Genomic DNA, 20,256 nt, shown 5'->3' with positions numbered 1-20,256 from the left:
CCCAGATATTAGAAGGCAAGACTCTTTCATGGTATGCTCTCTTCAAATTTAACATCAAGACATACTCAAGAGTTCAAGGATGCCTTAATTAAGCGTTTTTGGAACGCACAAACACAGCATCTAATCAAACTTCAACTGCATTCGAGAAGGTACAATACATCTCGATACTCCGATTTTTTACTATCACAGTTGAAAAAGTTGCCTGAGAGGGAACTTACACATGTCATTACTTTGCATTATCCTTCACATGTTGGCCGCGCTGAGTGGCTCAGACGGTTGAGGCGCTGGCCTTCTGACCACAACTTGGCAGGTTCGATCCTGGCTCAGTCCGGTGGTATTTGAAGGTGATCAAATACGTTAGCCTCGTGTCGGTAGATTTCCTGGCACGTAGAAGAACTCCTGCGGGACTAAATTCCGGCACCTCGGATCTCCGAAGACCGTAAAAGTAGTTAGTGGGACGTAAAGCAAATACAGTAGAAGTTCGTTATAGCGAGAATTCATAACAGCGAAAAATTTACTCGCTTTAACGGATTATCGTTATATCCGATTTTTGTATAAAAGTCGGAAGACCCTTCATGCACATTAAAATCGGTATGTAACGGCAATCATTTTGTTTAAAACTTGTGTTTCCGCAAATGATATCCACAATGGCTTACTTGTTTGTTATTTTTCGTAATCCGATACTACGTGAAAGCGTATGTTTAATTTCATTCTGAAAAAAATATGGTACCGTATTTCTCCGAATCCAAGATAAACCCCACTTTTCCCTTCAAAACATTTTAATCAGGCTCAAAAAGAAGTTTGTAAAATCATATGAATGCCTTGTACATTAGGCCTACGCATTTTTAGACTATTTTTAGACGCCGGACATTGACTTTCGTCACGCCGTGGTGTTTTTTTTTTTTTTTTTGGCCACACAATTATTCTCTTGCTGTCTATAAAACTGTTACTATTACGCAGCGGTCAGATATAACCGGCTACCGCTACACGCATGTCTCGCTTGTCGGGTTCGGCCAAATTCAGTCGCTAGCGATGTATAGGCCTAATCGCGAATGTTGAAAGTCAACGAACGAGTTTTTTGCGCTACGGTATGCCCCTTGCGTCTTTCATGCACATACCTCACAATTTCATCTTCGACTTCTTTAAAGCGTCCTTGTTGCGGACCACTGAATGCATTTTTTGTAAAGTACGCATTTTTTTAAGCTCTTTGTCTTCGCGCTAACGCTAAATACTGGCTTTAGTTAGGCCTATGCCGTATGTTCTTGCAGCTGCACAATTATTTTCATTTTCGAGTGTTTAATGAACATCAACTTAAAACTGGCATCATAATATTGACTAGAATCCGTTGAAAATTTGCGGGCAATACCTTTTCCACGTATCTTTACAATACGACTATCCATCACGAAAATATTCCTGCAGTCTATAAACCTTAATTTTACTAAGCGTCAAGTGCAATAGACGCGTTATGACTCTGCCACTGAGTAGCCATGGCTTTTCTAAGAATTCGAAGGGTCGCATGGTTTAATGCCATTCTGCAGATTTGAGAAACGCACAAGCACTGCACAACCGGTTGTCGCGGCTAGCAATGTGTAGTAAAGAGGCGGTCGTTTATTGTCAACGAGTTCTGTGCACGTGTGAAAAGAAGCAGCGTGGTTACCGCGGTAGTTGCCAGTGGTATCAATTAACTTACTGTTAGGCCGCGAATGCTACAACCCTTGAGTTTTCGCATGAGATTCTGAGAAAAAACTCTTTGATTTGGAAAAATACGGTATCGCTCCAGAGATTTCTGTGGCAAACACCTCAGCTTTCTTCTTCAAACAGCGTCACCTAACCTACCCGTATATGTAGCCTATCATGAAAACATATTTGAAACACATGTAGGGAAATAACCTCTACGCGAAAAATTTACATCTAAATAGCTGTAACTAGATGCAAGAAGGTATGAAATATCCTCTGAAATCAGTGATGTACTCTGCCATATCTTGAGGTGTATCACATTCTTACTTAATTTCCGTATATTACATTAAAATGGTATTGTTTACTTCAGTCTTTATTTTTAATGAGTTAACAACTGCTATCGGCCACGTTATTTACACGTTTATTACGAAAATGTGTTATCCTCTTTAATTTCAAATTTTCTTCAGAGAACAGCAGTCGATGGGTGTTACTAATCAACTCCAACATTGCCTTTGAATGTCAACTAGAGAGATCGCAAATGCACAAAGTGAGAAAACTATACTGTACCGAAGATGATCGATCCCATTTTGTTGCAAACGTTTCAGTTTTCTTATTCAAACAGCGTCACATATCCTATCTTAACCATACTATACGTATGATGAAAACACACTTCAAGCACCAGTAGAGAAACTATAACTTTTTCGCTATAAATTTTCCTAATAGCCTTTTCGTTATTTAACCAGACGCGACAAAATATAAGCTAACCTCTAAAATCAATTAAGCACTCTGTCATATCTCGAGGTTTATCCCATTTGTACTTAATTGCAGTATTTTGCCTCAAAATTAAGTGGTAGTTTAGTCAGCCTTAATTTTTAACGAGTTAACAACCCTTATCGGACACGTTATTTATGCATTTATTACGACAATATATTCCCTTTCATTTCGGATTTTCTTTGCGGAACAGCTTTCGGCGGGCATTACTAATCGACTCCGATATCGCCTTCGAATGTAGACGAGATAAATCGCTAGTGCACATAGAGAGGAAACGATGCCGAAGGTAATGTGTCGCATGCAATATCATCGCTGGGGTGTATGAATATTGGTAACGGAAAAAATCGCGCGTGCTTAATCGCTCGTAATAACGGATGCACTAGTGATAGGGTTCTCGCTGTAACCGAAAAGCGATACACAGTTTAATATAGGAATTTTGAAGGGGCAGAAAAAGGTCATCGCTATAACGGAGTTCTTGTTATATGCCGTACTCGCTAAAGCGGACTTCTACTGTAACATTATTATTAACATCATTATTCCTTCCCATGTTCAAGAGATTTTGGTAGCTGCAAATATTCAAGACATAGACCGGTTAGATGGGATACTAAGATGTCTTGATACTGCTCATGCACAAGACACCTTTTAGCTGCACATCCAGTTCAGATTCCTGAAGAACAAAAGCTAAGGTCCTAATTGTGTCGAGAGAAGGGATGGGTAAGATACTCAATCAGCTGCACCTAGATGGGTAGAGGGTACGGAAAACTCCCATACCGTAGCAAGGCGCCATTCCTGACAAAACCTACCTGGCGAAGGCAAGATGGACAGCGAGAAGGGAGTAGAGACTCAAATCGTGCCGACCTAAATAAAAGATCGGAAAGAAACCCAGGACTATCTCCAACAAGTCAAACAAGAAAGTAATCGCCCTGGAGCGACTTCTCGTGAATATCAGGAGTACAATAGAAGAAACAACACCTTTGGTCAGACTCTTGGATTCCACGGGTGCTGTTAAAAAAGAAAATTCAAACAAGACTGCCTGAAAAGTAGGTCCGCGCATTGTATGTTGACTTAGTCAATTATTGGCACATTGGCAATGCTGATTTACTGCATCAAGACGAGTCAGCGTACGAATTATTGACATTATCATTGGGGGCTTCCAAGTCTCGTTATGAGTGCATTCTGGCGCGTTAAGTCCTTTGATCTCTGATAAATTAATAACTATAATCAAGGACAAACATAATATCCTTATTTTTCCAGTGGCACAAATCAAGATTAAGGGTATCATTCCTGTAAACTTCTATTTAAAAAGAAGTTAAAGAGATTACACGGTAATAGATAGCAGTTGAGTAGGGAAAATAATAGTAATCCACCAGCTGTAATAATCACATAACCACATTTCAGTAGAATTGTAGTGAAGATAAGGTATAATATATCAGATAGTATCTTGCCACTTATATTCGTGTTTTTCTTCGTGTACGGCAATCCTTTCGATACTTAAGCATTTAACCAAACGCAGTGTAGTGTAGTTTAGATACATTGTAGTGTAGATACAGTACATTTAGATAGTGCCGTATCTTGCCTGCTATATTCGTGTGTATATATTAGACCGTAATACTAATAATAATTTGTCTAAGCATTTAGCTTCGTTGGTAATCTTTGAATACAGTAGTTCTTGCAAATTTCATTTCTGTTGAGCTTAGTAGTGACATACAGTACGGTACCGGTATCGTAATTAGGATACGTCTGAAAGTAGTTTAAAATTACTGTAGTGTACTGTACATTAGTATACGAGTAATATCCTATTAGAATTTAGTGTGCTTATTTTATTATTGTAAAATATTTGTGTAGTACTGGTGTAGTAGAGGTATCCGTAGAAACTCTTACTAAAATAACTGTTGTTGTAATTAGGGTAGGCTTAATTGCAGTTTTGGAATTGTGTAGTTCTTGTGTATTACTTTCAATACACAGTAATTACCAGCAGTTTTTATCCTGTTAGGGGTTGTAGGATAAAAAAAATAGAGCACGACTAAGTAGTATTGTAGTGTAGTCGTATATTAATTACCTTATTGTTGTGTACTATCCCAGATAATATATCCCTCCATTCATTTATTTTTTGCAAAGTAAGTTATTTTATTTTTAATTTCATTTTTTTTCCCGTAAAGAATGGCTAAGGAGCGCGAGTGTACTTACTGTGGGTGTGGCGAGGCATTGATGGGTATGAGGGAGGAGTTGGAAAGTTTGAGGGAGATATTTAGGAATCTCACAGTAGACAGGAAGGAAGATAGAACTCCCTCAAACAATGTACAGGTTACAGTAGGTTTACAAGAGGGAGGGGAGGGAAAGGGAGAAGTTGTAGAAGACAGGTGGTCTAATGTTCTAAGGGGAAGGGGATTGCAGGCTAAGGGCTCTATTCAGGGTCAGAATTCAGGACAGGTGTCTGTGCGAAATCGGTACGAGTCACTCCAGGTAGAACAACAGAGGGAAGATGAGGGACGGGGAACTGTTGCTGAGATGTGTGGAAGTAGGAGGAAGGGGAAAGGTAGGAAAGCGAAATGTAGAGTAGAGGATAGGAAAAGACAGGTGGAAAAGGGTCATGGGAAGGAGAAAAGGGGAGGAGGAATTAGCTTCTGCAGCTATCAGGAAAGATAGGGCTGACCAGGAGGGGAGGGGATCAAATGAGGTGGGTAGGGTTGAGGCTCTGGTCATGGGGGATTCCATCGTTAGACACGTGGGGAAAGTGTGTGGAGGAAAGGGAACCAGGGTAGAATGTTATCCAGGAATAAGGTTGAGGCAGATGTTGAGGAAAGTAGAAGAGAGGGAGGAGGGGAAGGAGAAGGTGGTAGTGTTTCACGTTGGTACCAACAACGTAAGGCAAGCTGATAATAAGTACCTACATAGTTGGAGATGTGTGGGATCTGGTAAGTGCAGCACAGGTGAAGTTTAAGAAAGCGGAGATTGTTATTAGTGGAATACTGTGTAGGAGGGATACTGACTGGAGGGTGATTGGGGATTTAAATGAGACTATGGAGTGGGTATGTGGGAAACTGGGAGTGAAATTTCTAGATCCTAATGGGTGGGTAGGAGATAGGGATCTGCGCTCGGATGGCCTTCATTTAAACCGCAGTGGTACGTATAAGTTAGGAAATTTGTTTGTAAGGGTAATAGGGAGGTACATTCAGGGAAATGGGATGGCCTAGGGAGCGGTGATAAGGGAACAGGGAACTGGAAATCAGGTACACATACATACATACATACATAATCATTATAGACTGTTATGCCTTTCAGCGTTCAGTCTGCAAGCCTCTATGAATTTACTAAACGTCGCCACCATCCTCGATTTGCAACTAGTGTTGTGGCCTCATTTAGTTCCATACCTCTTATCTTTAAATCTTTAGAAACCGATAACCATCGTCGTCTTGGTCTACCTCTACTTCTCTTACCCTCCATAGCAGAGTTCATTATTCTCCTAGGTAACCTATCCTCCTCCATTCGCCTCACATGGCCCCACCACCGAAGCCGGTTTATGCGTACAGCTTCATCCATCGAGTTCATTCCTAAATTAGCCTTTATCTCCTCATTCTGAGTACCCTCCTGCCATTGTTCCCACCTGTTTGTACCAGCAATCATTCTTGCTACTTTCATGTCTGTTACTTCTAACTTATGAATAAGATATCCTGAGTCCACCCAGCTTTCGCTCCCGTAAAGCAAAGTTGGTCTGAAAACAGACCGATGAAAAGATAGTTTCGTCTGGGAGTTCACTTCCTTCTTACAGAATACTGTTGATCGCAGCTGCGAGCTCCCTGCATTAGCTTTACGACACCTTGATTCAATCTCACTTACTATATTACCATCCTGGGAGAACACACAACCTAAATACTTGAAATTATCGACCTGTTCTAGCTTTCTATCACCCACCTGACATTCAATTCTGTTGAATTTCTTACCTACTGACATCAATTTAGTCTTCGAGAGGCTAATTTTCATACCATACTCATTGCACCTATTTTCTAGTTCCCAGATATTAGACTGTAGGCTTTCGGCACATTCTGCCATTAGGACCAAATCGTCAGCATAGGCCAGACTGCTTACTACAGTTCCACCTAATTGAATCCCTCCCTGCCATTTTATACCTTTCAGCAGATGATCCATGTAAACTACGAACAGCAAAGGTGAAAGATTACAGCCTTGTCTAACCCCTGTAAGTACCCTGAACCAAGAACTCATTCTACCATCAATTCTCACTGAAGCCCAATTGTTAACATAAATGCCTTTGATTGATTTTAATAATCTGCCTTTAATTCCATAGTCCCCCAGTATAGCGAACATCTTCTCCCTCGGTACCCTGTCGTATGCTTTCTTTAGATCTACGAAACATAAACACAACTGCCTATTCCCCTCGTAGCATTTTTCAATTACCTGGCGCATACTGAAAATCTGATCCTGACAGCCTCTCTGTGGTCTGAAACCACACTGGGTTTCATCCAACTTCCTCTTAACGACTGATCGCACCCTCCCTTCCAAGATGCCAGTGAATACTTTGCCTGGTATACTAATCAATGAGATACCTCGATAGTTGTTGCAATCCTTTCTGTTCCGTTGCTTATAGATAGGTGCAATTACTGCTTTTGTCCAATCTGGTACCTTACCAACACTCCATGCTAATTTTACTACTCTATGAAGCCATTTCATCCCTGCCTTCCCACTATACTTCACCATTTCAGGTCTAATTTCATCTATTCCTGCTGCTTTATGACAATGGAGTTTATTTACCATCCTTTCCACTTCCTCAAGCATAATTTCACCAACATCATTTTCCTCCTCCCCATTTGCTTGGCTGTTCACAGCACCACCAGGATGATTTCCTTTTACATTGAGAAGATGTTCAAAATATTCCCTCCACCTCTCCATTGATTCCCTGGGATCTATTATGAGTTCACCTGAATTACTCAAAACACTGTTCATTTCCTTTTTCCCTCCCTTCCTAAGATTCTTTATTACTGTCCAGAAAGGTTTCCCTGCTGCTTGATCTAGCCTTTCCAAGTTGTTACCAAAATCTTCCCAGGACTTCTTTTTGGATTCAACAACTATTTGTTTCGCTCTGTTTCTTTCATCTACGTACAACTCCCTGTCTGCCTCGGCCCTTGTTTGGAGCCATTTTTGATAAGCCTTCTTTTTATGTTTACAAGCTGCTCTCACTTCATCATTCCACCAAGATGTTCGCCTTTTCCCATCTTTACACACAGTTGTTCCTAGGCATTCCCTTGCTGTTTCTACTACAGCATCCCTGTATGCCACCCATTCACTTTCTATATCCTGAACCTGCTTACTGTCTACTGTTCGAAACTTCTCACTAATCATATCCATGTACTTCCGTCTAATTTGCTCGTCCTGGAGATTTTATACCCTTATTCGTTTGCAGACAGATTTCACTTTCTCTACCCTAGGCTTAGAGATACTTAGTTCACTACAGATCAGATAGTAGTCTGTATCATTGAAAAATCCCCGGAAAACTCGTACATTCCTAACAGATTTCCTCAATTCGAAGTCGGTTCAGATATAGTCTATTATGGATCTGGTACCCCTAGCCTCCCATGTGTAGCGGTGAATAGCCTTATGCTTGAAGAATGTATTCGTAACAGCTAAACCCATACTAGCACAGAAGTAAAGCAAACACTTCCCATTCCCATTAGCTTCCAAATCTTCCCCACATTTACCAATCACCCTTTCATATCCTTCAGTTCTATTCCCAACTCTCGCAGTGAAATCGCCCATTAGCACTATTCTATCCTTGCTGTTGACCCTGACCACGATGTCACTCAATGCTTCATAAAACTTGTCAACTTCATCCTCATCGGCACCCTCACATGGTGAATACACGGACACAATTCTAGTCCTAATTCCTCCCACTGACAAATCTACCCACATCATTTGCTCATTTACGTGCCTAACAGAAACTATGTTCCGTGTAATGGTATTCCTGATAAAGAGCCCTACCCCAGACTCTGCCCTTCCCTTTCTAACACCTGTCAAGTACACTTTATAATCTCCTATATCTTCCTCGTTATCTCCTCTTACCCGAATATCACTTACTCCTGGCAGATCCAGATGCATCCTCTTTGCTGACTCAGCCAGTTCTACTTTCTTTCTTCCATAAGCCCCATTTATATTGATAGCTCCCCATCGAATTCCACTTCGTTCGCCAAGTTGTTTCCAAGGAGTCCCTCGCCTGTCAAATGGGAGTGGGACTCCATTACTTCCTTAGGTCCGAGGCTTGCTTAAAATGTTCTGAGCTCGGTAAATTCATGAAGCAGGATGCTTCCCTACTTGCACATAGTCCAAGTGAGGATCTCTCCTCTAACGGGTTATGGACCACCGGTGAATTGTATAGTCCTAGCCGCCTGAGCACAAGGAGGACCAGGACTCAGAATATGTCCGAGATGCCCACTCCCATTCCATAGTAACTGGTATCCCGACTCTCAGGGCCACTTACTAGGCCACTCAGCCGTTGCCCATGGTTCACGAACTAGGACGTGACTACAGTAACCCACAAACATGAATGGGATGACATAAAATTGTTAGTGTTGAACTGTAGAAGTATTGTAAAGAAAGGAATAGATTTAAGTAATTTAATGGATATATATTTACCAGATATTGTAATAGGAGTTGAATCATGGCTGGGAAATGATATAATGGATGCAGAAATTTTCTCAAGGCACTGTAGTGTGTATCGTAGAGATAGGATAGGAATGGTGGGAGGGGGAGTGTTCATTCTGGTGAAAGAAGAATTTGTAAGCTACGAAAAAGTTAAAAATGAGACACATGAAATTCTAGGTGTAAGGCTCATTTCTAAAGATAATAGGCAACTTGATATATTTGGAGTGTACAGATCGGGAAAGGGTAGCACTGATGCGGATTCGGAATTATTTGATAGGATAGTCAGCTATGTGGGAAACGACATGGAAAGAAATGTGATTGTACTGGGAGATCTGAATTTGCCAGATGTCAATTGGGTAGAAAATGTGAACGACAGGAAGCATGACCAACAAATGGCAAATAAGTTAATATGTTGCTGCGAATGTTTGCATACTGAACTGGCCCTAATGTAGTATAACAATGCTTAACACCTAGCTGAAAAGCAAAGCAAAGTCATCTCCGTACAGGCCATGAAAGCCCTTGGAGCAGTGGAAGGTAAAATCAAAGTCACCTCCGTACAGGCCATGGAAGCCCTTGGAGGAGTGGAAGGTAAAGGCTTCCACCATTGTTAACCTCGCCACGTGAAGGTGTAGAGTGGTTGGCTCTACGCCCGGCCGCCTTTGCCCCCAGGAATTAACCTGGTACTCATTTTTGTGTTAGGCTGAGTGAACCTCAGGGCCATATACACCTCTGGAAGTGGAAATCTCGTTTCTTAAATTTTATGACTTCCTGGGGGGGATTCGAACCCATATCCTTCCGGGCGAACCGAGCTCTCCTTTACCGCCTCGGCCAGGCAGCCCCGACCTAGCTGAACAGGGTCTTTGAAGTTCAGTTGAAATTGTGTAGCTTCACTGAAGCGAACTGAATCTCTAGTTGTGAATTTAGTGGGTATTGATAGCAATGACGTGAGATCATCTAAAGTTTTGAAGTCATCTCTTTTCATTATTATCACAATGAAGTTTTTCGGACTTGCTGACTTTACAACATCCACCCATTCATCTGGGGTATATACCATCGGTGATTCCTCAGGCATTCTACCAACTTCAAGCTGTAAAATTAGGAGTAACAAATTCAGACAATTTCAGATGAACTTAGTTATAAGCTACATCAACAGATATTTAACTGCTAATTGCTTTCACATGATATTCTATGTAAATATTATTGTTAATATTAATAGTTCTACTAAATTATTAATCTATGGTTATCAAATCTGACGCTATTGTTCATGCATTTTCATAAGATATGAGTTATTTGTAAAGTAAGTAAAATGAGTAAAATACAGTCACAAGCCACAAACTAGAGGTTATCCATGATAAAATTTGTCTATACTCTTACCAAGTTGTCATTAGAGCTGGAACTGTTGCTTGATGGGTGCCAAGTATCATCACCATATGTATGAAATGGATCTGACTCTTCATTTTCAGCTTCATTATTCTCGAAAGTCCTCTGAACAGGAGATAAATCTTCATTCACTCTTGATTTCGATGCCATTTTGGAGTGGCTTATGACTGTGTTGGTTCTGAAATTGTCACTAGATGGCAAAGTAAAGAACTTCCACCTAGCATATGCTGCCATCTTTTATAAATAAAGAAACTTCTTAGTGTGATATTAAAGAGGGAAATTTAAAGAATACGATGGCATGAACATCTCAAAAAACACAAAATGGTGGCTTAAGACTATATTCCACCGAGCCCTTCAATTCATTAACTCAATTAACAATTCACCTCATTCTTAGTTACAAGCCTTGTAAAGCTATCAGTTTAATAATTTTTAGCCACAAATTAATTTTTATACGCAACCTTTTTAAGATTCTTTCTAATACAGTCCTATTTTAACATTAATTTATAAGTCAATCAGGAGCCTGTTTTGATTTTTAAGGTCAAATTATGATTGATGATGCCTACGTAATTAAGGCGAATCATATACCATATTTTAAAATATGTCAACAAACAATTTAATAATGACAAAGTCCTAACTAATTGTGTTTAATGTATTGATTAGGTGGATAAAATAACTTGTTGTTATTATATAAAGTCAAATATCATCAATACTGAACCAAAAATGATTAATAATACATATAATAATGGAATTTTAGTCGTATATCCGCGGGTACAGTGAAAACTCTATGAGAAATGAGTATTAAAAGGTGTGGAAAACCCGAGAGAATAAATATGAAAACTTATTCCGCTGGGGCTTATAAAATAATAGTGCACTGAAAGTGTTTAAATGTATCAAGGTATTATTGCAGATCACACTCTGTCTAAAACAAATGTTAGTAGAAGACTTTTATTTCAGACTAGCTGGTTACTAAAGATGATGTTTCTGGTCACACACTTAGGCATTGTATTGGAGGTTATACACGATCATGTGCGACTGCAACAGAATGACTTTGGCCGCCATTTTCAATCGAACCAAACTTTGACCGACCAAGACCGATTAGAGTTATCGAGTCAAAGCTGGAAGGTGCGAGTTTCAACATTCACGCCAACTCCGCACTCTTCAAGCTGCGGATGCCAGTCATCTTGCTGACAGACTTTAATTTTGTCTTCATTAATAAGGAATTTCACGACTTTTCCATACCCATAATTAGATCATCACATGACAACTATGCACCACTCTGGTCAACTTCAAACCTCCAGATATAGACTGTCACGTGACAAATATTCGCTACGCTTCAATGTACAACTTAACACGAAATACTTTTCTAACTTCTTAATGGAATGCGAAATATAAGCACAAACAGGCTCATTGTATTCTTCTGCAGTTTCACTGCTAACCGGCAAGCAAAACTGAGCATTTATGAGGCTCTTGGCTTACTTCCTGAAGGTGCAATTTCCCGCTATCACGCTACTGCGGTGGGGGTTCTTACCTGAGTTGGAATCACGTTCCTTCCACAACAGATGATAAATAACAATTTTAGGGTTAGAAAAAATGTGATCGTACTAAGCGGTAATAGCGAAAATTGTGACATGATAAGCGAGGCATTTTTTAATAGATTTAATACGATGAGAATCGGGACTTTGAATTTATTATGTGCTAAGCGGGAAAACATGTTGATGAGGAACTCGCAAGGTTTCACTGTACTTACCTGGTCCCCTACCTCATCTTTGGGAGCAAATGAGTGTGGGATGTTGTGCTGTTACACAAGAACACTCAGCCACAAATTAGTCAAATGATCCCTGAATCTATTACGAATTTGCAAAGACAACATTGCCACACCCACTTTACAGCCCTAATTTGGTACCCTTGTATTACCCTGTGTTTGTTAAACTGAAGCGCTCACTCTGCAGAAAGAGATTTGAATATAATGTTTCCCCCATGATGGCAAGCACGCAGTGGCTCGTGTGTGTTGGCCCAGACTTTTACCATTGAGCCATATCCTGTGTTAATTCTGAGGCAGTTGCAAGGGACAGAGATTATGTAGGGAAGTGACATTGTGTGCACTAAGGGTGTAGGAGTTGACCGTAGAAATAAAGAGTGTAGCACAAAAAATAAGTTTTTAAAAATTAACTGAGTTACAGTGGTTGCCAAGGTTACCTTGGTGTCAGAAATTTGTTAAGGTAAAACTGTTCACACCAATTCTAGATAGACCCCCCAGCCCAAAGCAAATGTGATGAATTAGCTTTGCAGAGACCCTTGTAGAATTTCCTAATTTCTTGATATGCACCAGATTGTTAACTGACTGGTAATGAACATTCACCTGTGAAAATATTTGGTGCTTAAATGAAGGTATTAAAAAAATAATTCTCCCTGATCTTCCCTCTTCCGGAAGCTAAATACTTAAATAAATTAATTCAGTACAGTACAGCTACAGTTTTCTAAAATGTGTTCCTTTTTGAGGTATCGTTGAGAGAGAGAGAGAGAGAGAGAGAGAGAGAGAGAGAGAGAGAGAGAGAGTAGAAGAGTCACAAGAATAATTAATGATAACAAGATGCTGTATCAATTTCCCTTGTTGTAAAAGAGGGTAATTGGTGGTGGTGGTAGCGATGGTGATTGTGGTGAAGTCCTACCCTACCTTTGCCACCTACAATTCTGACATTGCATATCGTTATGCGTACTTAACCTCTTCAATCTCTGCCAAGTGTCCCTGGTTTGCAATCTTCTTTTATTACTGTTATTACTTGTGATGTTCAAAAAGAAAGTGAGAGTTAAAACTGCCTGTTTTTGTTACTCCTTGTAAAAGAAAACTGTCATTGATCCTGATATGCTCTTTCTTTTTTCTGTTCCCATCAGGTCTTTCAAAATTAAGCAGTGCTGTTGGGAGCCCTACTGTACCTTTGCTACCTACAATTCCAACATTGCCTACCACAATGCCTACGTTACCTCTTCAGACCCTGCCAAGTGTCCCTGGTTTGCAACCTTCCATAGCACCTGTTGCTCTAACTACACATCACCCAGCTATTATTCCTTCAACGATGCCAGGAGCAGCTATTATACCGCCACCAGGTCTTGCGATTCCACAGTTCCGAGCGCCTGCGATTACTGCTCCAGTCTCCACAACTATTGGTGGTATGTATTATTTAAACACACCATGTGATGAGATCTCCATTAATTTAAGTTAATTAATTTGTATGGTATTGTGTTGTCACCCCAAGTGAATGTGCAGCCGTTATATTTCCCAAATTGCCGGGCTGAGTGGCTCAGATGGTTGAGGCTCTGGCCTTCCGACCCCAACTTGGCAGGTTCGACCCTGGCTCAGTCTGGTGGTGTTTGAAGGTGCTCAGATACTTCAGCCTCGCGACGGTAGTTTTACTGGCACGTAAATTAACTCCTTTTGGATAACATTTGGCCACCTCGATGTCTCTGAAAACTGTTTATTATGTTTCCCAAATTTTATTACACATTATAAATTGCATATTTGTGCCCGTATTGTCAAAGTATCAACTTGTGAAAATTTATAATTGATAATTCCACCTTGACAATACTGTAATTGTCTTTATTGAAGAGACTACATTAGATTGTATTCATGATACATGTTTTGTCCTATGGAACATCTTCATTCACACATACAAACATTGACAATAAGGTGAGCGACACGTTGAAAGCAGTAAATAAAAAGTCTTTAAATATTGTGACATGGCGTGTTGGCATCATATCAATCCTGAATGTTAAAATGGTGCAGCATGAACATAATATGAAGCATGAAGTCCAGTTAAAACAAAGATCAAAATGTTGTTATATGCATAGAATTTTCCAATTATAAAACAACGTTGAGTGGCTGTACGAATAAAATTATGTGCATGTAGTACATAAAATAGTGTGATAATGCCACATTAAAATAGTGGCCTTGAATAGATGAAGATGGTGCAGTTATGCTGATGACGCAAGTTTAACTTGATTGTGTGTTGACAATATGGGCCTAAACAAAAAAAAAAATATGAGTGAACTAAAGAAAAATTCAATTGAAATGTAAACTGAGTGCCTATCTGGTCACTCTCCTTCTTGCCTGTCCTATGTCAACCGCTCCACCTCAAATGTTAAAGCTAACTGGGTGACGTCCTCGAAGGTTGTTGAGGACCGACTAGGATGGGAGGTTGAGGGGAGTTTGATGTAATGGGAGAGGTGTAAGGTAAAGCATTACTAAGGCGCCTTCGTGTAAAGAATTTATTGATTATCTCCTCGATTATTTCCTCCCAAATTTTAAGCAGAAAACTGTGTTCCGGCCATTATGTGGTGGCCTTCATTACGTTATGAAACATGTGTAGGCCTAAAAGTTGTGCCCAGCATTTACCATTATGTTACCGGGCAGGTTGGCCATGCAGTTAGAGGCGCGCGGCTGTGAGCTTGCATCCGGGATGGAGTGGGTTCAAATCCCACTGTCGGCAGCCCTGAAGATGGTTTTCCGTGGTTTCTCATTTTCACACCAGGCTAATGCTGGGGCTGTACCTTAATGGAAGCCACGGCCAACTCCTAGGCCTTTCCTCTCCCATTGTCACCATAAGACCTATCTGTGTCGGTGTGACATGAAGCCACTAACAAAAGAAAAATATTACCGTTCTGTAGACCTAACGTTCCTAAGGTATTTTCTCACTTCCCCCTTACTTATTGTGTCTGTTAAAATGAAAATGGAATTAGGTTTAATATATAAGTAATACGGTGTTTAACATTTCAACAAAATTCTTGTTCATATGATAATGAAGGTATGTAAGCCATGAACGATAGATTTTTTTGTACCTTACATTTTGCTGTATTTCTCCAGAAACTAGCCCTTTTGTTAAATAGCTGGCATTTATCCATAGGCCTTCGAGCACATATGGGCAAACCCAAACCACTTGATAGGTAGTGAACAATGTCAGCAAACACTGAATTGGTGGATGAAGGCACAAACGTACAATCACTGTAGTGGCTGCTGATGACCCTTCAACAAAGGCAGATCATGGTTTAAATCTAGGCTTCTTAACACTACAGTGAAGAAATAATCAATTACAAGATTTTAATTTTAATTCCATTTCTTTTACATTTGCAATAAATTTACTAAAATCTGCATTTTTTTTTCCATTAAAGCCCTCCAAACTCTTAAAGAGTTCAGTTATACAAAAGAGAGATGAATGGACACTGACCTACCACAATGCCATTTATTGTAGTTGGTGCAAAATTCAAGAACTGCTTGAGGTCTGTGATCCAGTAAATGCCTTTGGATGCCTTGGAGTTTTTATTGCTTTCGTTATTCTGAATTTACTCGCCTAAAAGATCCCCCATTCTCTCTATCCTGGCGAGAACACTGTTTGGTTGGTGGTATAACTGATTCTTGGAGACTTCAAACAAAGTGGCTTGCAAACCAGAGGTACGTCCAGGTAGTATAGGCTGAAGATTGGTGTTAAGTTTCAACATCAGAAATAAGGGAGAGTATAATAGTTCGAAATTTGACATAATAGGTTATGTTGGTTTGGTTTTAACGCAGAAAAACAAACAGTCACGTAAATGGTGAGGGAACTTCCATGTGATGCAATTGATGCTTTATCATATGATTACGAGAAGGATCCGAGTATTTTCATTGACTTTCACTAGAATCAAGACTTCTAAAATAGAGGCACAGCTCATATTCAAGATGGCCCAGTGACATGAGGGGCTAACCAAATTGAAATAGAACAGTGCAAAGACAAGTGTTCGTAGAAACATGCTCAGTGGAAAATAGTTCTATAATCTACACGCCGGGCTGAGTGGCTCAGACAGTTTCCAAAAGCCGTGAAAGAGTAGTTAGTGGTACGTAAAGCATATAACATCATTATAATCTACAGAGTAAAATGGACCAAGCCCCAATATCTTGAGGGCAAGAAAGTCAGAATGAAAGAACATGTTAGTCTTTCAATAGAAATTTATTTAATAAATTAGTAGGCTTTTCCCCTCCTGAGGGTTAAATGCAGAAATTGTAATATTTTTTAATGATAAACGGCAAATTCCAAGCAATCATTCAAAGCAATAATTAGTAACGTTAATAAACCTACTTTACATCAAAGTTACTTTTTTTGCTGTTGGTTTTACGTCGCACCGACACAGATATGTCTTATGGCGACAATGGGATAGGAAAGTTCTAGGACTGGGAAGGAAGCAGCCATTGACTTAAGGTACAGCCCCAACATATGCCTGGTGTGAAAATGGATAACCACAGAAAACCATCTTCAGGGCTGCTGACAGTGGGGTTCGAACCCACTATCTCCCGAATACTGGATACTGGCTGCACTTAAGCGACCGCAGCTATCGAGCTCAGTAAAGTAACTTTTATGCGAATAGAGTTGGGTTTATTAAAAAGATTGGGCTTTAAGAGTCTTACTTTGATTTTTACAAATAATTCTTACATGATGGTAACCATTTATATTTACAGACTTGAATCACAATTAGAAGTTTCTCTTCCAAACTGAAATCAAATAAGAGGATATACCGTATTTACTCGCGTATTAGACCCCTTTTTTCCCCACTTTTACAGCCAAAAATAATGAAGGGGGGTCCAATATGCGATAACGTCAAAATTTTGTGCAGCGAACACATGACTTCTAGGTTATAAAGAGCTAAAAATTGTACGTGTAAACATTCTATACTATTATTTAACAAACTTTAAATGTATTTAAGTTATACTGGCTATTTTCATCGGAAGGCAGTATTTCTAAACATAAAAAGACAAAAAATGGTGAACACGACTTTTAGGCCTACGGTACATATAAAAGTCCGTTTTAGTTACTCATATCACGTCATTCGTTAAATCTCATTAATGCCTCTGGTGAGGTTGACGTCAGGAAGGGCATACGGCCGTAAAAACTCGCTACGAAGATTCGTCTCACTTCATACTCGATCCCTTAGAAGAAAGGGATAAGGGTATCGTGTTATCATATAATTAAATATTGATGCAAAAGAACTTGATGGCCAGTCATTTGTCTCTGTCAGTTCAGCAGAAGGCCTACCACACAGTAAACTTGATCACTGCTTTCATTTGAATTATCGCCTTGCGCCGCCAACTTCCCTGCCTTGCTACCGGCGTGTCGGCATTCTAAGTGACGTCATCTTCACTGCTATCTCTCGTCAGTCGCGTCAGCCATGCTTCATTGTTCATTCTCTTTGAGCCATGCACTGCAATCAAGAGCACACGATGTCCCGTCTTTTTGAACCTTTCAAAAATAATTTCGTTCCCGACTATAGAGTCTAAACAGTGTAAATCTATTCCCAGATGGTCTCTGATATTTGCAGTTGGTGTATATGCAGCAGAAGCCACTCCTTCCGAATAAAGTCGTGCTGTAGAAGGCATGCCAAACCATCAGCTGATAACTAGCGTATGTTATGAGTTGTACTTCCGAATGTAATACATAGTAACTGGAAACATTCTTTTGATAACTGCGGCTGTTGAAACACAGACCCTTATTTTTAAGTATATTTCATGCTTGTTCTCTACATTTATCACATCAGCATTTGCGTAAACAGCTGTCCATGAGATAAGACAGACCACATTGTTTAGGTTAGGTATTGTATATTATCGCCCTGATAGTGCCAAAAGTTCGATGAAAAAAAAAATAACAGGAAAATATGCCGTATTTATGGATATCTACAGGTGTGGCGGTAATGCGTTTTATTATCATAATGCTTAATTTTATACGTTCGTTGTCTCTTTTTTTATTAACGTATACCCGGGCATGTTTTGTTTGGCGTCTCCGAAAATCGTTTAAAGTACGTGGGGACATAAAATTATTATTATTTGTTAGGTACGTTGGCGAGTAAAACAATCGTTTTAGTTGAATAGCTTTTATCACGTTTTAAACTTACTTCTCTCCAAATATTTACCTATATTGGCCCGAGTTACGAGATGTTAAACGACCACTTTGTTAATGATCTCGCCTGCTGTATAAATAGCAACAACCGCGAATATTTCTCAACTAAAGTAAACTCGTTTCCTCATCCCGAGGTGGTACAGCTCTTTTTAGACACACCCCCAGTGGAGGGGAGTTACATGTACCGCTTTTACCGCATATCAACCTTCCTGCCATTCGTGAATCTCTGGCAGTACAGTACCGGGAATCGAAGTCAGACCCCGGAAAACAGGAACTTCTTGTGCTAACTATTACGCTGGCGGACATTATTAACTACAAAACACAGACATATAGCATGACTGATGCATGCTCGCAATGTGCGGGTCGGACACGAAGCTAGGCCTATTCACCTATCTGTGCGACGTCATCAGAGCTGCAGTAGACCTACGCTAAAGAGGTGGACATTTCTTAACTACGAAACACAGATGTAACGCATGGATTTGACGCGTTTTTCATTGCATAGGTCGTACGGACGAAACTATTCACAAATTTGTGCAATGTCATCAGTGCTGCAATAAGACTTGTATCCGCTTCGAAGCGGAATCGTCATCGTTCTCTGACGAATTACGTTGGGGGTCTTATAGGCGAGATTTATTTTTTTCATTTTCTTCGTCTCGAAAAGCCAGGGGGGGGGTCTAATACACGAGTAAATACGGTACATTCCCATTCTAGAATTTCACCCTAGTTAATTAATACAGTAGAAGTTTATCGTGAGAATTCATAATAAGAAATAAGTTGACAAGAGGGTCCACCTTTTCAATACAATGTATTAAATAAATAGTATTACATGAGTCTTGGGACTAGTTTCAGCCACTTAATGGGTTATCGTTGTGATTCTAGTGTAATTGAAATGTGGGTCAATGCGATTAAGACTGGACAGAAGTGGTAATGGCTTTAGTTGTACTTCCATTCACCCCCTGCAGGTGGGAAACACACATGTAGAATGCATCCACGGTATCCCCTTAAGTTGGGAGAGAATGCTAAGCATCCCCCCTGGAGGTCAAGTAGTGATAAGTTTCAAATTTATAACAAAAGAATAAGAATCGCCACATGGAATGTGTGAAGTCTATATATGGCTGGGAAACTTGCAAACTTTGAATCAGAAATGCAACGCTTGGAAATCAAGATTTTGGGCGTTAGTGAAGTTCGATGGCCTGGGTCAGAAACACAACAAACTAATCATGGATTTCTGTATTACTCTGGTGGTAACAATTCTCAACATCTGTATGGAGTGGCTGTGCTCCTCTCATCTGGTGTGGTGAAGACTTGTCATCGATTTCATTCCCTTTGGAGAGCGTGTAATGTTTCTTAAACTGCAAACTGCCCACTGTTCCATGAATATAATCCAGGCTTATACTCCAACTGGCTATAAGGAATACGAATTAGTCAAAGAATTATAGTCCATTCTAGAGCAGGCAATCTCCCTTACAAAGAAAGGGGATGTAACTCTTGTCCTTGTTGATTTCAAAGCTCATAATCCCGTCATCATGGACTTAACACTTCACTGTTTCATCAAGAACATACGCTCTGACAGATCTACAGGCATTGATACAAAGAGCCTTGACAAACCCTTTATTTCGAGCTCAAGCTTGAAGCTTGAAGAACGTATGAGAACAATAAACAACTGAAAAACAGAGGATATTGAATCACAATGGACTACAGTAAAGAATATACTCACCGACACCCAAGAAAATGACATAGGACATTTGAACAGTTCGAAAAAAATAGCCGTGGATGGACCAAAGACAGAAAGTGAAAAATGTAAGTAAAGTCCAATACCAAGTGAGGAGGAAGTGTAGGGAAGCAAAAGAACTACTGCTCGTGG

The 20,256-nt window shown here is 39.9% G+C and overlaps 1 protein-coding gene across 2 annotated transcripts in view; it reads left to right on the top strand.

Annotated features, from left to right (window-relative positions):
- Nucleotides 1–20,256, top strand: part of hfp (Poly(U)-binding-splicing factor hfp) — a 579,337-nt gene that overhangs the window by 386,889 nt on the left and 172,192 nt on the right. For both annotated transcript variants that reach the window (XM_067159786.2, XM_067159787.2), the window contains exon 10: nt 13,372–13,647. In XM_067159786.2, the coding sequence (XP_067015887.1) occupies nt 13,372–13,647 (276 nt within the window). The remainder of the gene's footprint in view (nt 1–13,371; nt 13,648–20,256) is intronic.

This window comes from Anabrus simplex, chromosome 1, assembly GCF_040414725.1.
Source record: "Anabrus simplex isolate iqAnaSimp1 chromosome 1, ASM4041472v1, whole genome shotgun sequence".
Lineage (NCBI taxonomy): Eukaryota > Metazoa > Arthropoda > Insecta > Orthoptera > Tettigoniidae > Anabrus > Anabrus simplex.
Note: the sequence above shows the minus strand (reverse complement) of the source record. Positions and strands in the feature narration are given on the sequence as shown.